Source organism: Ambystoma mexicanum, chromosome 1p (genome assembly GCF_040938575.1).
Source record: "Ambystoma mexicanum isolate Mex_15411 chromosome 1p, UKY_AmexF1_1, whole genome shotgun sequence".
NCBI classification, from domain to species: domain Eukaryota; kingdom Metazoa; phylum Chordata; class Amphibia; order Caudata; family Ambystomatidae; genus Ambystoma; species Ambystoma mexicanum.
Window position 1 is genome coordinate 757125641 of NC_090921.1, and position 21329 is coordinate 757146969.

The window sequence follows — 21329 nt, forward strand, 5'->3', positions numbered from 1 at the left end:
GTGGGGTTGGCATTCTGTGGTTTCTTGGCTTCAACAAACATCGGGTAAATAGCTCACCAATTAGATGACAGACTATAGCAAACACAGAATCCGAATTAAATAGTTTGCATGAGATCGGAGTCCTTTTATAGAAAGTGCTAATGTGTATTTAGAATCTTAGTGACATCTTTAGTGAATCTGAATCTATATTCCAAATTCTTCATAATAATTGTCTCATGAGCGATTTCTACTTATGGAATATCATTGTGTAAGGGGAATGAGCATTATTAGCTACAAAAATATAATCATCAGAAATTGCCTTACAAAACATGCCTCAAGATTATACTCTTACTTTAATGGGAGCAATGAAATTCTATTTCGCGTCTGCACAGTATTCAGTTCCTCTTCGTTTTGACCAGCTTCGCCTCGCCAAACCCCATTCTAAACTCAACTGTACTTGAACGTTTTCACCCACTGGGGGCAGGCATTGAACGTAGGTTTAGAGCTATGGGAGTTAGTGGCTGCCTAAAGACACATTCCTAGGAAGGTGACCAGTAAATCGGCCTCTTTAAGTGACACCATCTACTTTTAGAAAGCATTAAGCAATAGATATGGGCACTTTAGGAGGCAGAGCTTGGCAAGACAAAACCACCATCTTTTCTACGGGGGTCTTATGAACGTAACCCCAACATCCCTTTCTCCAAACTTCACACAGTTTTGTGTGCTTCAATATCAGTGCATGCAGGAATGGGAAAAGGAGCAGCTAATATTTACTTTGACTTCCCTTTTTTGCTATGGAATGTGCACAACCATCAGCAGAGTGGGAGGGTCAAGGTGCTAAAATAAAGGCCTCAATCTGAGGAAACAATTAGAATATAGCTTTCACGCCCCGGCTGGGGGGCAGGCATGGGGGTTTAACAGCCCGTGGGCATAAGCTCAGGCTGCGGGCCATTAAACCCCATGTCTGCCCCCCAGCCGGGGCCCGCAAGCTATTTGCACCATGGGATTTACCGGGTTGCGGATAGATTGTTTTTTTTCATCCGACCCGAGTTGAGCTCTGTGCAAGCCCATCTCCGGTCAAAGAAAAATAAATGCAAAAAAATGGTTACTCGCCATTGAAACGGAAGAGGGACTAAGTCCCTTTGCGGATGACAGCGGCCATGGAAAACATGTTCCAAAATGGCTGTCACCAGAAAAGGGACTTAATTCCTTTTCTTTGTCGATGGGGCGGCCAGATAGGAGGAGCATTCAGTCCTGCAGGTAAGCTGGGCGTGGGGGAAGGGAATTTGGGCTTTTCTAATGCGAGGAGGCAACAGGTTCAATTCCACACGTTAGAAGAAAAAAAAAAGAAAGAAAAAAAAGCAGCACCCTGGGAAGGGTCAAAGATAGCTGCAACAGCAGGCAGGGATTGTGTATTCTCACCCACTTTTCCAGCCACCTGATTGGCTGAACGGCCTTCTCCGGGTGCGAAATGTATTTAGTGCTGACAGCTTCCAACATTAACATTCACATTTAGATAAAAATAAAACCAAATTAAATAATGGTATGTTCTAGGTTATACTCACCGGCTGGAGCAACTCCTGTGAGGCAGCACTCTATGGCCTGGAATGGGAGACTTAGGAAATCACTCCTAGAAGACAGATAGGAAGTCCATTATGTTCGCATGTCTACAGTTATTTGGAAAAAACACTCACATGACAAAGAAGCGGACAGATTTTGCAAAGGTGCGTAGTCGCTGCTATAATAAAGCTTACCCAAGGTTACAGCACAGGGAGTCTTGATTCTATTAAAGACACAGAGGCAAGCATTATGCTTTAACTATTTTAATTCTACTCTTCAGCAGATTCAAAATTTCCCTAACTTGAAGTGAAAAAAACATTTTATTTTCAACAAGAACTACAAGTCCCTATCAGTCCTTTCTCTTGTGTAGTTCTGCGAGTCATTTCCTTCAACCCAGTCTCTGGTATGTCACTTCCGGATTAGGTACTTTGCTCTTCTTTAGATACTCTGAACTGCAACAACTTAACAAGTGTCCCTTAAGGCAACCGGAACATAATTCCTTCAAAATGTCTCTACCTCGGCTTGCATTCATGCAGCAGATTCCATCTGACGTCTGCGCAGTCCAAGAACTGCCCACCCCTGAATGTAGTTGGATTTCATCCCCTGGTATTCTGGTAATCTCCTGAAAAGCCAAAGAAAGATTTTAGGGAGGGGATACGCTGAAAGCATAATGATTACATCCTAATTCAATCCCTCTACACATTAACTGCACTAAACTTATGACAAGTGGGATAATACTCGCCTGCCTGTCTTAAATAGAGTCAAGACTCCCTGTGCTGTAAGCTAGGGTAATCTTTATTCAATTTCAAGACCGGAGGCAAGCATTATGCTTCTTCAAAGCTATCTACCACCACTTTTGCCACTGATACCAGCTTGCAATAAAATGTCCTAAAGGAATAATTGGTAGACCAATCAGCCACTTTCAATATCTCCTGCAGATCACGCCTGCTACGAATGCCTTTGAGGCCATAGCCCCCCCCCTTGACAATGTCCTCCAAACTTGTCCAAATCAATGCCAGCTTGCGACATAACTTCTTTGAACCATCTAGCAATTGTGGCTGCCGCTACTGCTTTATAAGGTTTCCTACAAGCGATCAGTAGTTGAGTCAAACCTGCCAGCCTGAACTCTTCTGTCCTACATTGGTACTCTTTGGATTGGATTTTATTTATAAAGTGTAATGTTCGCCCACAGGCATCAGGCCCCTGTGGGACAGTGAAAGAAAAAAGTCTGAAAGAGGAGCGTTTTTAGAGCTTTACGGAACTTGCAGTGAGCAAGGATGATTGCAGCAGCCACTGAAAAGCAGCGGCCCCCAATACGGCTATACCTAACTAGAGGGACGGTCAGCAGACAGGCATTAGCTGACAGCAGAGCTCGGCTCGGGATATAAGGCAGAAATGTATCCTTAAGATATTCTGCCCCCTGGCCATTGAAGGCCCAGTGAACCAAGCAAAGCACCTTGAACTGGATAAGTTTAGTCACTGGTAGCCAAGCGATGGTGAACATATGCAGGCTGGCCAAGATACAGGGCATTACAATAGTCCAACGACAATGTGACCAATGCCGAAATAACAGAGGCCAGGAGGTGAGCCGAAATGAAAGGAATGACCCGTTGCAGGAGCCTAAACTGGAAATGGCCCCGTTGACAGACTGAGCTTACATGCGGCTACATGGACAAGGTAGATGCAAGCTTAAACCCCAGGTCTGCCAGAAGGCACGTGTCCAGAGAGAAGCAGCCGCAGGATGGCCCACCACTAAGACCATAGTCTTATCACTGTTCAATTTAAGCCAATTAGCAAGCATCCACTCCCCCACGGCGTCAGACAGGCACGAAATCTGTCAGCTGACTCCGGGCTGGTAAGATCCAGGCAAACGTTGATTTACGTGTCGTCAGCGTATGAATAGCAAGAAAAGGGGAAAGCCAGGCCAAAATGTTCCCCGAGAGGCCAGCCTGAGCCAGCTGACACATCAGGACATCGTGATCGATGATATCAAAAATAGCAGATAGGTTCAACAAAATCAGGGCACCAAGGATGCGCTGGTCACGAGTCCATGTCAGGTCATCCATGACCAAGACTAGGACACTCAGTCCCGCTGCCTGGACAGAAGCCGGACTGTGAAGGGTGAAAAAACAAAGATTCCTCAAGAAAGGTAGTGAGTGAACGACAGACCGGAAATTCCAGTAGTTTCATCAGGAAAGGAAGAAGAGAGATAGGCCGAAAATTAGAGGGGATCAGGGGATCAGTGGATCCGTGGATCCAGCAAGGGCTTTAGGAGCAGGACAACTGTCGCCAGCTCAGAGGAGCCTGGATGACTCTGGTCAAAAGAGACATATTAACTGCTTCCAACATTGTACAAGATGGCGAAGGATATCCATAATAAGATGGAGGGATGGGATGACCCAAGACTGGTAACAGTGGTGGTAACCTCTGAAACAGAGAAGGTTGGGAACACAGACCAAGATACAGAAGGAAGAGGTTCAAGTGACCCTAGATCAGCAACAGGAGGCCAGTGAGAAGCCGCAATGTGAGCTCGAACAGAGCTATTTTGTCCCCAAGGAATGAGGACAAGGAATCACAGAGAGCCTGAAAGGTTGGAACCGACACCAGAGATGCAGTAGAAAGATTACAAACCACTTTAAACAATTCTCTGAGATGATTCACAGATGTTGAAATTAGAGATAGGTGCGTTTGGCATTGTTGATCTCAAGATGATACTTGGGGGCAACCTGGGTATAAGCCAGTTTGTCCCTAGGCACACAGGCCCTCCACCACTTACGCTCCATATTGCTGCGTTGCAGGTGAAGAGCCCGCAGCTCATCAGTGAACCACGGCTGGGCAGGACAGGAGGACTATATTCTCTGAGAGGGGCAAGTCTGTCAGACACTTTGCCCAGAGAAGCCGCGAGTGAACTCATGTCCACATGAGATGCCACTGAATGATGGGCCTGTATAAGAGAAACCATATCAGTTTTGGATACTGAATTCCATCTGCGCCGCAGAATCAATTTGGCCAGTGGGACGAGTACCGGGCAGGCTGTGTTCCAAGTAAAGGGGACGACAAAGTGGTCTGAGTATGGGACTCGAAGAGCCGGGAAGACCGCAATCCCTGTCTCAGAAGAAAAGATCAGTTCTAAGGTATTACCTAAAGAGTGGGTCTGTTCACAAACCAGCTGGTCAAGGGAAAGCTCTTTCATAGAGGCCAGGAAATTTTGAAACTGAGTTCTTTACCTTATTCACTTTAAGGTGTAAATCTGCCGCAAAATCAAGAAAAGCATCCAGAAATAGGGGGTCCCCAGCCGGGGGATGTTCGTAAACCACGAATAGGTGGATGCAGAATTTGGGCAGGAGAAACACACCAGTATAGCCTCCATGTTAACATGGGGACTAATGGTGAGAAGTGAGCCTCTTTAACAGCACTTAAAAATAATGGCAACACCCCCCCCCACCGCTTTTGAAGGTTCAGGGGGGGGGTGAGGGTAGGCCAGTCTACATGCAATATACTGTATTCAGACAGCAGTAAGTGCCCCAGAAGCGAGCCTGCTGTATCGTCAAGCCACGTCTCAGTGATGCACGCAAAATCAGAGGCGAAATCAACAACCAGATCGTAACAATGCACGCATTGCGCCACAACTGAACGGGCATTTAGGAGTAGACACTTCAGTGGGGCAGCTCTGACGTCCCCCACATAAGGGGACCTCACTCGCTGTCATGATCACAAGTAAAATACCATGTACAGCTTCCAAAAAGAATTGGACATTTGCTTACCGCTCTTGGATTGTACATAAGTTAAGCAGTTCGTAGGGGGTTTCAATGGTTGGGTAATACTTCCCGATTACCTAACATGGCCGCCAAGTTGGAAACCTGTAGGTGGGGGCTGTGTTTTTCTAGGCTTTTAGCTCAGCTCCCTATATAAGCTCCTCCCTCGGTGTGTCCTGCGCTTCGCGTTTAATCTGCTTCACAGCAGTGCAACGTATACCGCGGTTCCTGTCAAAGTCCTGTCATCATTATCTCGCAGAACCCTACCTCTGTTTTCCAATTACTCTTTCCGCCTTTGGTCTGTAGATAATTAGCTTTTATTTTCTGGTTACACCTTTCCCTTGCCCGCTGAGTTTCCAGTCACGTCTTCCGCTCCGTATTGAATTCCTCTCAGCATTAAACATTCCAGTTATAAGCAGCGTTGAATCTACATACTACATAACAGCAAGTATCTTCAGTTATTCAGTAAGTCAGTTATTCAGTCAGAGGTCTGCAGTAGAACTCCATTCTTTCTAAGGCTTTCATTTTTTTTATGAGGAGAAGTTTATTCTTTGAACTTAATTTCTCAAAGTGCATTGTAAAATAGTTAATTCCGCATCACGGAATACTGCATACGGCCTCCGCCGTTCTTAGGAAGTTAAGGTCAATATTTCTGCTTCAAGGAATGCAGCATATGGCCTCCGCCGATACTCAGAGTTAATTGTTCTGCTTCAGAGAAGTCAGTTATACGGCCTCCGCCGTTCTGAAGTAGAACTGAGTATTCAGTCCGCTTTGTGGTATACAGTTATACTGTCCCTTGCTGCTTAGAAGAAGTTCAAGAGATTCATTGCCCAAATACTTCAGCGCAGCTCCGGAATGAACGTATACAAGGTTCCAGTCATGAAACTGCATTCTTAAAGTCCTGTGGACTACGCCTCCTAGAGTTTACCATTTATTTGCAACTTCAAGGTCTAGCACCATTTTTACACGCTCCACATGTCTATAAATGTTCCACAGAATTTCTCTTCATTGTGAATCTACCCACAAGATTTACCACTGAGTTCCCATACATAAAATAATTCGTGTCACTGAAGTTTTTCCTGCTGCCACGACACGCATTTTTCTCCACAAGCTCTACAGCACTGAATCTTCTTCATTCTAGGCAAGAAACAGAGACTTCAAGCGGTTTTCAATTCAGATAGTTTTGTTCCCTTTTACTCTATTCCCGAGACTCTCCCTTAGCGTGATTGCACTTGAGGGGTTCCATCATTCCTAGTCCAACTATAGTAAAGTGCTCCAGATATTCAACATCATAGATAACAGAACTAGCGCCCCTGCACTGATGCAGGATGGAGAGCTCATCATAAAAATAATACAGGTAAACAGGGCGTTTTTTCTTCCATATTGAAAAGCAATCAGTTATAACCATTAATTGCAATTGTGGACAGAATTTTTCAAGCATTGTAGTTTCTTCACAGAGGAAATGTACTGTTGTATTCTTTAGGACTGTCTGCCAGCTCACGAAGGGAAAAGAACCCTCAGAAGACGTCACAGAATTTGAGTACCCCCGTGGAGTTCAGGTAAGCGTTACACTCACATAATAAATCCTGTGGGAAACACGGTAGATGAGTGCTAGTTTTAGCAGTTGGCTTTGTGTGAAGACTAGCAGTGTTGGTGACCCAGACCACGTCCAAGGAAAGGAGCCGACTGAGGCCCAGACGGGCTTAACTTTAGCACGCAAGGTGTGAGGCCGCTGCGCCCAGCCGCAGCGCCTCTGGCCAGCCCACTGTTTACATTTACACATGTTATCGCAGAGATCACTCCCCCAGCAGCCAGGTAGCAGCCACTGAAGAGACTGCTGCCTGGTGTGTGCAGGTAAGAAATAAATGCCAGACTGACCGGTGGAACGAGCCCCGGTGTGAGGTCTTTGATACATGCCACACACAACGTAGGCTGTTCTGGTAAGTAGGGATACAAAATGGCTGTCAACTTGGATTTTGTCCTCTTTGCGATGTTAAATACCACTTTGTTTGGGTGAAACATCATCCTTTATATCTCTAGCCCTTGGACGTCTGATACTCTCATAAGAGCATTTCTGGTTTACCAGACAATTGCAGTAGGGATAAATCTTTGTTAGGAGCCTAACTAGTAAAGTCGCAGAACAACAATTACATCCCACAGGTAAGCATATTTGGGAAGCAGTGCAGCGCAGTTAACTTGATACCATTCAGCAGTATGAAGACTTCCGGATGGTGTTCTACCGGTCTGTTCTCTAGTAAAGCGTGACCAGCAGAGATCGAAGATCTGTACATGCCCAGGCTTCTGAAGGCCTTCCCGCCTGCGGATAAGGATGCATTAGAAATGGAGCACCTGAACTATAGGGGCCGAAAAGGGATGATGTCGCACCAGCTTTCCCCATTGCTCCACGCTCACGAGTGTTGAAGAAGCCCATGACTCTTTGATAAGCCGGGCAGCCTGAATTCCTGGGAGGCTCCACTTGCTCGAAACACCCTGCAAGCCGGCAAGTGGAGTGTCCCTGCTAGCCCCAGAGGATGACACTTCCCAATCGGGTCTCTGATGATCTCTGGTTAATCCATCAGAACTGGAAACCACACTTGCGATTTCCACACTGGAGCACAATCTTCGCTAACACTGTGGTCATCACGAAGGGGTGAAAGGCAGACTGCACAGCTACCTTGCAATCATTGAGGAACGCATCCCAGAGCATCAGGATCTAACGTCCAGCTGAAAAATTTGGAAAGTGCAGTGTTCCATCTGGACACAAACAGATCAGTCTCCAGGGGACCCGAAAGCGATGTCAACTCTCGGAAGACTTGCTTGTCTAGCATCCAGTCGCTGAAATCAGTCAGGTAGTGGGAACTCCAGTCTGCCACTATGTTCTGCTCTCCCGGCAGGTACGCCATTGCGACCAAAATTCTCCTGTCTAGTAATGCCAGAAGTCCTTCGCCAGTTCCACTAGCAATCTGGACTTTATGCCCCCCAGATGATTTATGTTCCTCAATATTGATACGCTGTCCATCTTCAGAGATACAAAGCAGTCAGCTCTGCCTTTCGCTAACAATTTGTTTGCGAACGACCAAGATAAATGTTATAAGCAATTTATATGCAGGTCTATTTCCTTTGCTGTCCATTTGCCCCCAGACGTCAGAAATACATATCTGGCCCTCCTCTACATGCCGTGATGGAGTCGGATTCTATAACTAGTTCTGGAATGTCTCTGAAAACGGCTGCCCCATTCCATGCTTCCATGTTCCAGAGCCACCACTCTAGTTCTGTTCTCCCTTCTTGGTCTAGAGGAACCATCTGATGGTATTTCAGACACTCTCTCAGATGTTTGGCTTTCAATCTCTGAGGCGCTCTGTAGTGTAGAGGACCTAGAAAAATGCCTTGAATGGAGGCTGCTAGTATTCCCACTATCCGAGCTAGAGTCCGAAGGGAAACCATCTCCTTCTTGAGACCTATTTGGATCTCCTTCTTGATAGCTTTCATCTTCTGGGCTGAAAGTTCCAGACTCGCCTTCATGGTGTCAATGACGAAACCCAGAAAGTTCATCCTCCTCTTGGGAGTCAACTCCGACTTCTCCCGGTTGAGGAAACCCAAGGAGGTTAATAGAGTGCACACCCAAGCTACCTGTTCTAATAGAACTTCTCTGTTGAAGGCCATTATCAGGTTATCGTCCAGGTAAATGATCACCCTTTTCCTCCTTTACCCGATTGCCGAAGCAACTGGCCTCATTACTTTGGTGAAGGCCCATGTTGCTGATGAGAGTCCAAACGGAAACGTCTTGAATGGCAGATCCTTTCCCACTATCTGAAATTCAGGAATGGCCAGTCCACCGGTGCTATGGGGACCAATAGATACAAGTCTTTCAGGTCTATCCTTGACAACCAGTCTCCTCTTCTGAGAATATCTCTGAGCAGATGAATACCCTCCATCTTGAAATGTCAGTATACTACCCACCCATTGAGCTCTTAAGTTTATGATAGGACGTACTTTGTCTTTTCTGTGAACCAGAAAGATATTGCTGACAAAGGGTGGATTCTGGCTGCCACCTGGCTCTATAGCTTCCTTCTGTAGGAGTTGGAGGAGCTCCGACTTCTTCCTGCGTCATCAACAGAGGAGGCACTCTCTCTCTTGCTGAGGAAGATCTATAAACTCTAACCGGAATCCCGAGACTGTCTTGCAAGACTTCGGACTCGTTTTATAGCTCTTACCATCTGTGCATAAACAATCTTGTCCTGCCTCCCAACGGAGGACGATGATGCGTGTTCGGTCTTAACTGCTTGTAGTCCCTGGTATGGTCTGTAGCTTCTTCCTCCGCTTGCTCTCGCTGGTCTACCTTGTGGTGGCAAGAATGAGTCCCATTGACTGTTCCCCTAGTATTGGGCTTGCGAGTTATGAGATCTACACTGATAAATAGCAACCGGCTACACGCCCTCTGAAACGACCAGTCCCTGCAAAAACCTGGTTCGGGGATTTATTTTTACTACAAGACTGCTTTTTCCAGGGCTGTGTAGGTCCTGACAAATGTGTTCATCTCTTTGGCAAAGGCTTTGCTGAATAGAAGGCCACGTGGCAGTTTCCCAGCCTTGTAGAACACTAAGTCTCCCAGCTTACTGTCAATCTTGAGGAGCAAACTCCTTCCTCTCCAAAGATAGGGCGCAGTTAGGGTCCCCCAGGAGAGATACTGTTTGCTGTGCCCAGCTACCTAACGCAGTTGCATCTACTGGATCTCCGGTGTGCTTCCTCGCTCCACTGAGTCCAAGATTTGGGGTATAGGAGGGGGCGTGGCCGACTGCGCGATGCAGTAAACGTGTGCCTTCGGAGCTCCCGCGACCGCTGCCTAACATCCTGTTTAAACGACCACCTGGAAATATCTGGTGACCCCCAAAGTAAGACCCCCCGGTGCCTGACATCCCAGGGCACGTCTGTGGCGAATTCCAGCCTGTAACTCGCAGGGGCTCTGGCACTGGGAGCGAGAGTAAACTACGCCAGCTCGGCTCGACGACGAACCAAGATGGCCGCCGGAGTGGGGAGCGATACATCCATACATCCAGCGGCGACCGCAAAGTAGGCGGATCGAGACTCCTGGAGGAATCTGAGAGAGACCAGGAAGGACGGGTGGGAACGACAGACCATCACATCAGAGCGGTGCGCCGCTACGGAGACCCGTAGGCGGCCCGGCCGGCGCGGACCCCACCCTCCTCCCCCCGTGTGACCACCTTCAGGGCTGTTGGAACTGGCAAACACCCCCGGCACGTCGCAGCAAAAATCCTAGCGCCCGGCGGCTGGGCCCACATGCCCAACCTTGCGGATTCACTATCTGGCTCTGGGCTCAAACTCACAGGGCACCGGCGGCGCTTCCACTGTGACTGAGCTGCTGCGTAACAGGACTGTACCCAAGATACGGGGCCTGACGGCGGCCATGGGGAAAGACAAAACTAGAAGGCCCACTACGCAAAACAGAATCGACCAATATACGATCCCTCCTTCGCAAGCTCCTGATTTCCAACCGGTACCATCGGAAGAAGTGGATCCAGCACCTGGGCTCTCCCTAAAGGACGTCATGGCGGCCATAGCAGACTCCCGCTCGTCGATGGAGCAGAAGATGGATGGAATCAGCCTGGATGTGTCCCTCCTCCGACACGACCTGCAGAAACTCTCGGCACGTACGACCGAGGCGGAACAGCGCATTTCCAATACGGAGGATGGGGTACACGCAATACAGCAGGAACTCCAAGGAGTCTCCGCCAAACTTAAAAGCCTGGAGGCCAGGGTCGAGGAGGGGGAGGGCAGATCCAGGCGCAACAACATTCGAATCCTCGGTATCCCTGAGAAAGCCGAAGGTCCCTGTATGGAACTCTTTTTGGAACAGTGGCTGATGGACCTCTTCGACCAACGATCCTTTTCGAAATTCTTCTCGATAGAGAGAGCACACCGAATGCCCTCTGGTAGACCACTGCCAGGAGCCTCGCCGCGCACGGTGATAGCAAGGCTACTAAATTATCGGGACCGAGACACACTGCTGCACCTCGCACGAACCAAAGGTACGACCACCTTCAATGGCTCCAAGATCGCCTTCTTCCCGGATTACACGCGGGAGGTCCAGAAGGCGAGGCAATCCTTCGAAAGACTCAAAAGACAGCTTCAAGGGATGGGAGTCAAGTACGGCCTGCTCTTCCCTGCCCAGCTGAAAATATACCACAAGGGCACAACGGTCCACTTTAATGACCCGAAGGAGGCCTGGCGATGGGCAGAACAACACATTGAAGGGGACTGGTCGGCGCACCGACCCAACAGGGGCAGAAATCCTAGGCCCCCGCCGGATCATCCTCGAGACCCGGACAGCCAACCCTCGCCGAATCGGCAGGCGGAGGCTGGAGACTGAACATGAATGCTCCTTGTGGACGGGCCTGGGCCCTCACGAAGGGGCGCTCCAAATGGTTGTTACAGAAGGCCCGTACTGTGAGTCGTCTATGTTATTAATAATGCGGTTTGCGGGGGCATATTTCCACCGCACCGGCCAAGGCAACAGGGGCCCCCCCCGCCAACTTTCAATTTCTAATCTGTTTAGTTTTATTGTGTATGAGAGTTTGTAAGGCTGACACGTAACACGTGTTGAAAGTTATGATGTTGGGGCTACAGGTACTTCGTGTTGGGGTGGAGTATGGGGAGGGGGAGGGAAGGGAATGTTCTAATAAGTTTCTTGTTACCCCAGGAGCACCGCGTCGCCGCGGGCTCCGAAATATGTTGAGGCTCAAGATAGGACGAGGCCACAGACGATCCAGGCAACACAATCTTCGACACTTTAGACACACACCGCAGTACACTACTATTGGCAGGGACCCCTTGCCAGTAAAACACCCGCTCAATTACTTACCCCACTCTCTGGATGGCACCCCCACAACCCCAATCGACTCTGACTAAACGCCCCAAATCCCTCAAGGTGCTCACCTGGAACGTAAACGGGATGGGCTCTCCGATCAAGAGGCGCCTGATTAAACAAACACTTAGTAGACACTCTCCCGATGTGGCCCTGCTATCCGAAACACACCTAGCAGGTCTGAATTGCTCTTACTTCCAACGCACTAATTACAGGTCTGCTTTCCACGCGGGATATACAATGGGGTCTAGGGGCACTCTCATACTTATCCACAAACGTGTTCCTTTCACCCTCCAATGCTCAGAACACGACCCACGAGGTCGCTACATACTGGTCCTTGGCACATTGTGGAGTGAGAGGGTCGCCTTCGTCTCGATATACTCCCCGCCCGGACTGGGGCAGGAACTCCTGGACGAGTTAACTGCCCTCATAGGTAAACACCAACCTGATAAGCTGTTTCTAGGGGGAGATTTCAACGACGTCATGTGCAATTCCACTGACCGCACACATCTCAGACAACGTAACCCAGACACCCCCACAAGACTATCTAACTTTGTGTCCGCCCTGGGCTTGGGCGATGTATGGCGGGAACTGCACCCGGATGCTAGGGGGTACTCCTTCCATTCCGGTGCCCATGGCTCCCTCTCCAGGATCGACTATTTTCTTGTTCCATACACGGACCTCCACAGGGTACTTTCGGCGGATTTCCTTCCCCGGGGCATTTCCGACCATTCGCCTCTGCTCGTGGAGGTCCGTGTACAAGGCGCTTCCCCCCCTGGGACATGGCGATTGAACACTTACTACTTGGGTTTCCCTGAACTTGTTGACCACCTCACTGAAGTCTCCACCGAGTACTTCGAAATCAACGATAATGGAGAACAAGATCCGGTGGTGGTCTGGGAGGCCTATAAGTCCGTTTTACGGGGGGCCTTAATCTCCTGGGTGGCAAATAGAAGGCGGGAGAGACTCCGGGACATAACAAGAGCGGAAGATGAGCTGACCCAATGTGAGAACGAGCACATCCTCGGCCCATCCCTGCAGACCCAACTCTCCCTTAAACGTGCCACTGAACGGCTCCGTAATCTTTCATTAGACAATGCGAAACAAGCCCATTGGGACTCCAGAGCCAGAATCTACGAGCATGGAGACAAGGCTGGTCGGTTGCTGGCTTGGTTGGAGAAGAGGGACGAGGGTCAACGGTGTGTTCGTGAGATTGTCACTCCACAGGGTGAGAGGTTCGAATCGGACGCGGAGATAGCTGAAGCCTTTGCCCAATATTATGAAGCGCTCTACCGGGCCCCGACCTCGCGGTTGGACCCAACCCTCCTAAACGGCATAATATTCCCAACTCTCTCTGTGCAACAAAAGGCGTGCTTGGACTCCGCCCTCTTAGAGACTGAGGTGGCTGAAGCACTAGCTCAATTGCAGACCGGGAAAACACCGGGCCCGAACGGGTTCCCAATTGAAACTTGGCAGAAGTTGGGGGGAACCAACATAACATCCTCCCTCCATAAAATGCTACTTACGGCCCGGGAACAAGGCGCTCTCCCGCAGGATCTATGTAAAGCTACCATCGTCGTCATCCCTAAACCTGACAAACCCCAGGAGCAGTGTGCCTCCTACAGACCGATCTCGCTGATCAATGGCGAAGCCAAAGTCCTTGCCAAGGTCCTGGCCAATAGGTTACAATTGGTGGTTGACACATTAATACACCCGGACCAATGCGGCTTTATGCCACACAAATCGACCAGAATGAACTTACGCCGACTTCACTTGGCGTTGGAGAGGGCCCCTATCGTTGACACTTCGCTTGCCCTCCTGGCAATCGACTTCGAGAAGGCCTTCGACTCGGTTCGATGGGATGGCCTCTGGGAGATCATGGCACGGATGGGCTTTGGGGAGGGGTTCCTGGGGTGGGTGAAGCTACTATACACGAACATCTGGGCGGAAGTCAAGGTGAATGGTTGGACGTCTCGCTCCTTCCAACTGGGCAGGGGCACACGGCAGGGATGCCCCCTCTCCCCCCTCCTTTTCGCTCTGGCGATAGAGCCATTGGCCATATGGCTTCACCAAAGCACATCCTGGGTGGGATTTAGATGGCCAGAGGGCCACGAGGATCGGATCTCTCTTTACGCTGACGACCTCCTGATATACCTGGGAGACCCCACCCAAACTTGCCCCATAGTGACCCAGATTCTTGTCCTATATGGGGAATTCAGCGGTCTAAGGATCAACTGGAAGAAATCTGTTTTCTTCGCGGTGAAGGGAAGGGGACAGCCCGACCCGAGGGAATGCCCATACCGAATAGAACAATCTGGTTTCCGATATCTCGGGATCTGGATAACGACGGACCTGACCAGTTATAGCAAGCATAATCTTCAACCAATCTTGGACCGATTCTCTAACGACGTACAACATTGGAAGCTTCTCCCCCTGACCCTCATGGGCAGAGCCGCTCTCTTCAAGATGCTGGCCCTCCCGCAATTCCTCTACGCCCTTCAAAATGCCCCTCTGCAGATCCCGGGGGCTGAATTTGACCGGGCGGAAACCCTCCTTAGGCAACTCTTGTGGGGTGGAGGGCAGGCGCGCATAGCACTGGCCACACTCCAGAGGTCAGTATGGGAGGGTGGGATCGGAGTGCCCCGCCTTCAGACCTACTACTGGGCCTCACAACTTGCGGTGGTCAATGACCTACTGCACGGGGACCGGGAGCTACCCCATATCAAAGCCGAAGTGGCTCCCATGCACGACACCGACCCAATACAGCTACTATACCAAGCCCCCCTCAGACCATCCCCATCAACTACAAGAGCACATATTACCACCATCTGGAAGAATGCACATAAATTTGTGGGTTGGGGAAACAAGATATCAGCGGCGCAGCCCCTATGGCGTAATGCCAACTTGAGAGAAACTGTAAGGTTTGAACCTTGGCCATCCTGGGTGAGAGCGGGGATCCATAAGGTGGGGGATGTCCTGAAAGACGGGAATCTTGCGCCGTTTGCGGACCTGCAACACAGGTTTCGACTCCCGGACACTGAAAGATATCATCACTTGCAGATGTCCCACGCCCTAAGAGTCCACATAGCGATAGAAGATGACACCCCGGAATATTCACCTATAGAACGCAACATTTTCCCCGAACTTATCCCCTCCAAATGCACATCCATCCTTTATAATGCTATCACATCCTTCGCAACCCCTGAATTGACCAGTCTAAAAACCAAGTGGGAAACAGATGTAGGGGATATTGACCCTGAGGACTGGATACGGGTATTAATGCACCCGCGGGAAACTGCCATCTCCTCAAGACTCAGACTGGTGCAACTTAAAGTACTGCATAGAGTGTACTATCCTAGGACGGCACTGTTTGGGTGGAAGAAAGCACTGAATCCGAACTGTCTCAGGTGTGGGGGCGAGGAAGGGACCTTCTTCCACACTCTGTGGTCCTGCCCCCGCATCCAAACTTTTTGGGACGCCTGTTGTCGGGAGCTGGCCCGGATACTTTCTAAAACAATTGATTATGACCCGAGGGTCCTGCTCCTGGGAGTCCCAGGGGAGCACGAACTGAATAAATGGGAGGAACTGTTGCTGCACACGGCGACTGCCCTAATGAAGCGAAACATTGCACAGAAATGGGGTGTACCGGAACTTCCGACAATGGAGCAGTGGACGCTGGACATGGACACATGTGCAATGCTCGAAAGACGGATATACAATGCAAGGGGCTGTCCTAATAAGGCTTCAAAAATTTGGGCGGCATGGGAGGAAGGAGGGCCCTGAAAGACACTGAAAGACATTGAAAGGGTTTGGGAGAAATTGCCCTGGGGATGCTAACCAGAACTTTTACATTGTGTATTGTGGCTCTGTCCCGTAAGAATGGTGACCTGTGACTTATCATTGTTAATACTGCTTAATGAGCTGTGTCGGCCTCAATTGATGTTGTTGCCTCTTTTTCTTTTGTTCCTTGGTTTTGGTTGTTTTGACTATGTTATGACTAATTGAAAATAAAAAATGTCTTATCAAAAAAAAAAAGATTTGGGGTATAGGGCCTGACAAGTCTAGCAGTTTCTCCTGCAGCTCCTCCAAGCTCCATCCATTACAAGATGACTTGCTGACAAATGTTAACATTTTGGAGTCTAATTTAGGAGTGTCTGCTATCTTCCCTGACAGTGCTGGGCATGGCACTTGGACCTCATTCGAAGCCTTGTTTCCTTCTCTAACAGCGTCCTTAATCTCTGGGACATATATAATGCTACCCTCAGCGACTGCTGCCAATCCGTAGATCGGGCATGCCTTATACTGCTGAGATAGAACATATACGCAATTTCTAATTCTGGCTCTTGATCGTTATTCGCTTTTCTCCCCCTTTTTCTACCTTCAACAGGCTTGACTGTGGCGCCTTGTGCAACGTCTTTCAGGCAGGGCGAATCGTCTTCCGAAGACATGTCTTCCACATTGTACTACCATGAGAAAGGGGGGTGGAGGCTTTGCACAGTTGATTTTTGTAGGAAAGCATCTCTCAGCTTCCCAAATGTGTCAGCAGTCTCAGGGGTGTTGGGTACTGCCCACATTATTGTAACCCGGGGGAGTAGACAAGACTTTGCTCTGTGTCACAGTATTCCCCTGTTTAATGCGCTTCATGGGCGTCCTCTAAAGTGCTGTTTTCCCACTTTCTTACTGCCCTCAGTGAGGGTTTCCAGGGCTTCTAGCCTCTCTTGTAGGGGTTTAACCCCTTGGGCCACAGCCTGTAGGAGAGGATCCCCTAGCACTTGTTTAAAACTAAGAGCTAGGTCAGTACTTTCCTTAACTTTGTCTTCTTCCATACTGCATTTGCTCCAGCTATTTTCTGCCATGTGGCTAAAGGACTCAGTGCTTATTTTGCCAATGCCTGAACTTGCAGGCTGACCTGCACATCCGTAGGGACCTCGGGAGGACGTGGCTGAGATAATAAGCAATTATGCCAATACTGCTTTATTATCCAGATATTGCAGTGGAACTGGTTTGTTATCCAGATGCAAATATAATTATGTGCATAGCTGTGACTCCAACATCGTCACTTGCGTGGAAGCAGGAGATCGAGCCTGTGTTCAGTGCCCGCACGAACATTCAGTGCTGCGTAGTATTCGCCCCAAGCAGTCTGTTTGTTCATCAACGTCACATCACAGGATTTATGATGATGGCATTGTGGGATGGTCATGCGCATGCATATTGATGCGCATCTTTGTGCTCAGCCTATGGGGCTCCAAACTTTAAAACCATGTACATCTTTCTATTCCCCGGGAGCACAAGGAGCGCTGGATGGGAGCAGATTAGCTCACAAGCTTTGATTTAACTTGCTAAGACTGCCGCTGCCTAGAACTGATCAATATACTCCCCCCCCCCCCATGAGCAAGGACATGCATATTTCTATAAATAAACAATGAGCTCTTTGACCAAAGTACTACTGAACTGGCTGAAGAGCAGAAAAAGGAGAGGAAAGGACCTAGTTAGGAAATGACATTCCAGAGATTGGGGTGAAGGAAGTTACTAGCAGAACTAAACAAGAAAAAGGACCGATAGGTACTTTTAGTTCTTGTTGATAAAAAAAAAAAAAAGAACACATTAGTTACCCCTGTTAACGTTCTTTCGACTGGATGTTCCTCCCACATATTCCTCATCTTTAGATGTCTTCCTTTCCAGCGTCATCTGCTTCGGAATTTTTTTCAGCAGAGGTTGCTGTGCGTCCATGCGGTCGACTCTATGTCCCTCGAGGGCCTCCGTCTGTATGTCGACGTCATCACCGGTAGAACTGTACCGATTTTTCAAATTCTTCCCACAGTATTAACGGCATTAGCGTGTCTTACACAGTATCAGACAGGTAAGGTGTAATGCCAGAAATTCTTCTGCGGGGTAGGCTGGGAGGGGTGATGAGGAATACATGGGGGAACATGCAGTCAAAAGAAGATTACCAAGGTTAAGTAACTTGTTCTTGGAGTGCATTGTGTCCTCCCACATATTCCTCATCTTTAGATAGACTTTCAAAGCAGTGTAAGGTTTGGAGGAGGGAGTGAGAATTTCATTCTCATGTCTTGTCATAGGCAGAGTGCAAAACCGCCTTTCCAAATCCTCCTGCCTGGCTTGAAGACGAGCACAGGAAGTAGTGTTTTGTGAAGGTATGAATGACAGACCAAGTGGCTGCTGCACAAATGTCATTTATCTGCACCCCTCTTTGCAAGGCAGAGGGCGTAGCCATGTCCCTTGTGGAGTGAGCCCTCAGGCCTTCTGGGGGATCCGTTCCTGCAAGCCTGTAGCATTCTGTGATGCCTATTAGCCATCTGGATAAAGTTTGCTTTGTGACCGCCAAACCAAATTTGTGTCCGGTGTAACCCACAAAGAGTTGGTCATCTTGTCTTCTTTTTGCCATAAGTGATATGTAAAAACGAAGTGTCCTTTTGGATCTAACCTGTGTAACCTGTCCTCCTCCTTGCTAGGGCGTGGAGGTGGATCAAATGTTGGCAAAACAATTTTGAAAGATGTGAAAATCTGATACAATTTTCTGCAGAAATTTAGAGTTAACCCTTAGAACAACTTTATCTTTATTAAAAGTTGTAAGCTGTGGTTTACTGGATAAGGACTCTAACTTGGTCACCCTTCGGGGTGATGTTAAAGCTACTAATAAAATGGTCTTAAAAGTCAGAATTCTCAATGGATATGAGTGAAGTGGCTCAAATGGAGTGCAGATAATACATTTCAGCACTAGGTTTAAATCCCAACCTGTGACCAGAAATGGGATAGGAGGAACACATTTGTGAGCCCTTCCAGATATTAAATAATTGCATTTTGAAATATGAAACTTCTTGTTTGTGCGCTTAAAGATCCAAAGCGCCGCCAATTATCCTTTGATGGCTCCGATCTGGAGCATCAGATTAGCCAGATGTAAAAAGAAAGACAACACCATAGGTGTATTGCACCGATAAGGATTCACCTTTTCCCTGAACCAACTGCAGAATTTGTTCCAATTGGAGCGGTACAAGAACTTTGTTGCTGGCCTTCTGGCCGAAAGCAAGAACTTCATTACGTTTTCCGGGAGGTGCCAATCCTTATACCCCAACCTCTCAGAAATCATTGATGAAGGTTGAGTGTCTTGACCTCTGGATGGAGAACTCTGGCCTACTCTCGCGAGAGAAGGTCCTCCATTTGTGGAAGGTGCATTAGAGGGCAAATGGACATGTCCAGAAGGTCCAGGTACCACGCACTCCTGGCCCAATCTGGAGCAATTAGGATCATGGATTTCCCGAACTTTCTCAACCCACTGATCAAGTGAGGAATGACGTGGACTGAAGGAAACGAATACAGGAGTGGAAAATCCCAGACCGTCAACTAAAGCACCTCTTGGGGGAATATCCCTGGAGTAGAACAGCTTGCACTTCCGGTTGACACTGGTCGCAAACAGATCTACTTGAGGGGTTCCCCAAAGGGTAAAGATCTCTTGAAGGAATTCCTGAGCTAGTTTCCCCACTCGTGGGAAACTGTGCTCTGCCTGCTCAGAGCTGCCCTGCAGTATGCTCCTCTCCAGGTAGGCGAACTGCCGCTAGGGAGATTCCTTCATGAATTGCCCAGTACCAGAGCTACATTGCCTCTGCCACAGAGGTAGTGACCCTACACCTCTTTTATTGATGTAGTGCATAGCCACTGTGTTGTCCATCATTATCAGGACATCTTTTCCCATACAGAGGGCAGAAAGGCTGTCGGAGCTAGTCTGATTGCCCTCAGCTCCAATAGGTTGATGTGTAATTTGGACTCCGATAGAGACCAACGACTGCCGACTGTCAAAATTGTTGGCATGGGGGCTCCCCACCATTGAGTGAGGCATCCGTAACTACTGTTAACTCAGCCCATGAGTGGTAAAAAGATTCTCCCTTCAGAATGTTACTTTCACAGAACCACCACAGGAGATCCTGTACAACCCTGTTCTGAACCTGACGTAGATCGGACATCTTGCAGAGAGAATTGAGACCACTGTGTCCTAAGAGCCCATTGGAGGGATCTCCTCCTCAGGCCAGCCTCTGGCACCAGGAAAATGCAGGATGCAATGAGGCTGAGCAACCTCCAAAAACCAAAGGCCGGAAGACGCTGGGCACTCTGGAATTTGGTGACCATATACAGAATGTGTTGAGCCCTCACCTCGGGTGGCAAGGCCTTTCCAGAGGACACATCCAAGACTGCTCCAATGAACTGGAACTTTTGAGATGGTATCATTTGAGACATCTTGAAATTGAGGGAGAAGCCCAGTCTGTGGAGAGTGTGGCAGGTAATGTTGAAATGTTCCAGGACCTGTTTGGGAGAACGGGCCCTGATATGCCAATTATCCAGGTAGGGGTAGTCGTGAATTCCCCCTTCTCCAGAGACTCACTGCCACCAACGCCATCAACTTGGTGAAAACCACCGGGGGGAGGTCAGCCCGAAAAGCAGAACTCAAAATTGATAATGAGAACCACCAACGGCGAAACTCAGGTACTTTCTTACTGTCTGCGCTTGTGATGGATCGGCATATGAAAGTAAGCAGCCTGAAGATCCAATGATACCATCCAATCCTGAAGCGGTAAGGCCTGAAGGATCTGAAAAACGGTGACCATCTTGAACATGTCCTTCCTGAGGAATTTGTTCAAGCATCTCAAGTCCAAGAGGGGTCTCAATACTCTGTCCTTTTTGGGGATTTGGAAATAAGGAGAATACCACCCTTTTTTCCTCTCCGTCACAGGTACTGGTTCTATAGCATCTCTCTATCAGGCTCAAAAACTCCTGCAAAGGGAACAGATCCAGAACTTTGAACGAGTGGCTCCCTGGTGGATGATCCCGAGGCCTTAAAAAGGGGTGGCAGTAACCTTGGGCTACGGTTTCCAATGCTCATGCATCTTAAGTAAAGACTTGTCATTCTTGCAGATGCGGAGTGAGTCTGCACCCAACCAGGGTTTTGTGGGTAAAGGCCTCAGAGAGGTTTTGAGGCGGCTGAAGCAGTGGCTGAGGGTCAGGTAGCCGTTGCTTGGACGGACTGAACACCTCTCCCCCGTCTACCAAAAGGGATCTTTCTTTGGCCCCTTTGACTGGCCAGTTCTTTCGCTCTACCAAATGAGGAGTAGTAACAAAGGACCTGCCCCTCCAAGTTGGTC

At 48.7% G+C, this 21329-nt stretch overlaps 1 protein-coding gene across 6 annotated transcripts in view; it reads right to left on the reverse strand.

The window, feature by feature from the left end:
- The window catches only part of TDRKH (tudor and KH domain containing), a 2163439-nt gene that overhangs the window by 858352 nt on the left and 1283758 nt on the right, over positions 1-21329 (reverse strand). For all 6 annotated transcript variants that reach the window (XM_069650772.1, XM_069650762.1, XM_069650739.1 and 3 more), the window contains one exon: positions 1545-1609. In XM_069650772.1, coding sequence (XP_069506873.1) covers positions 1545-1609 — 65 coding nt within the window. The remainder of the gene's footprint in view (positions 1-1544; positions 1610-21329) is intronic.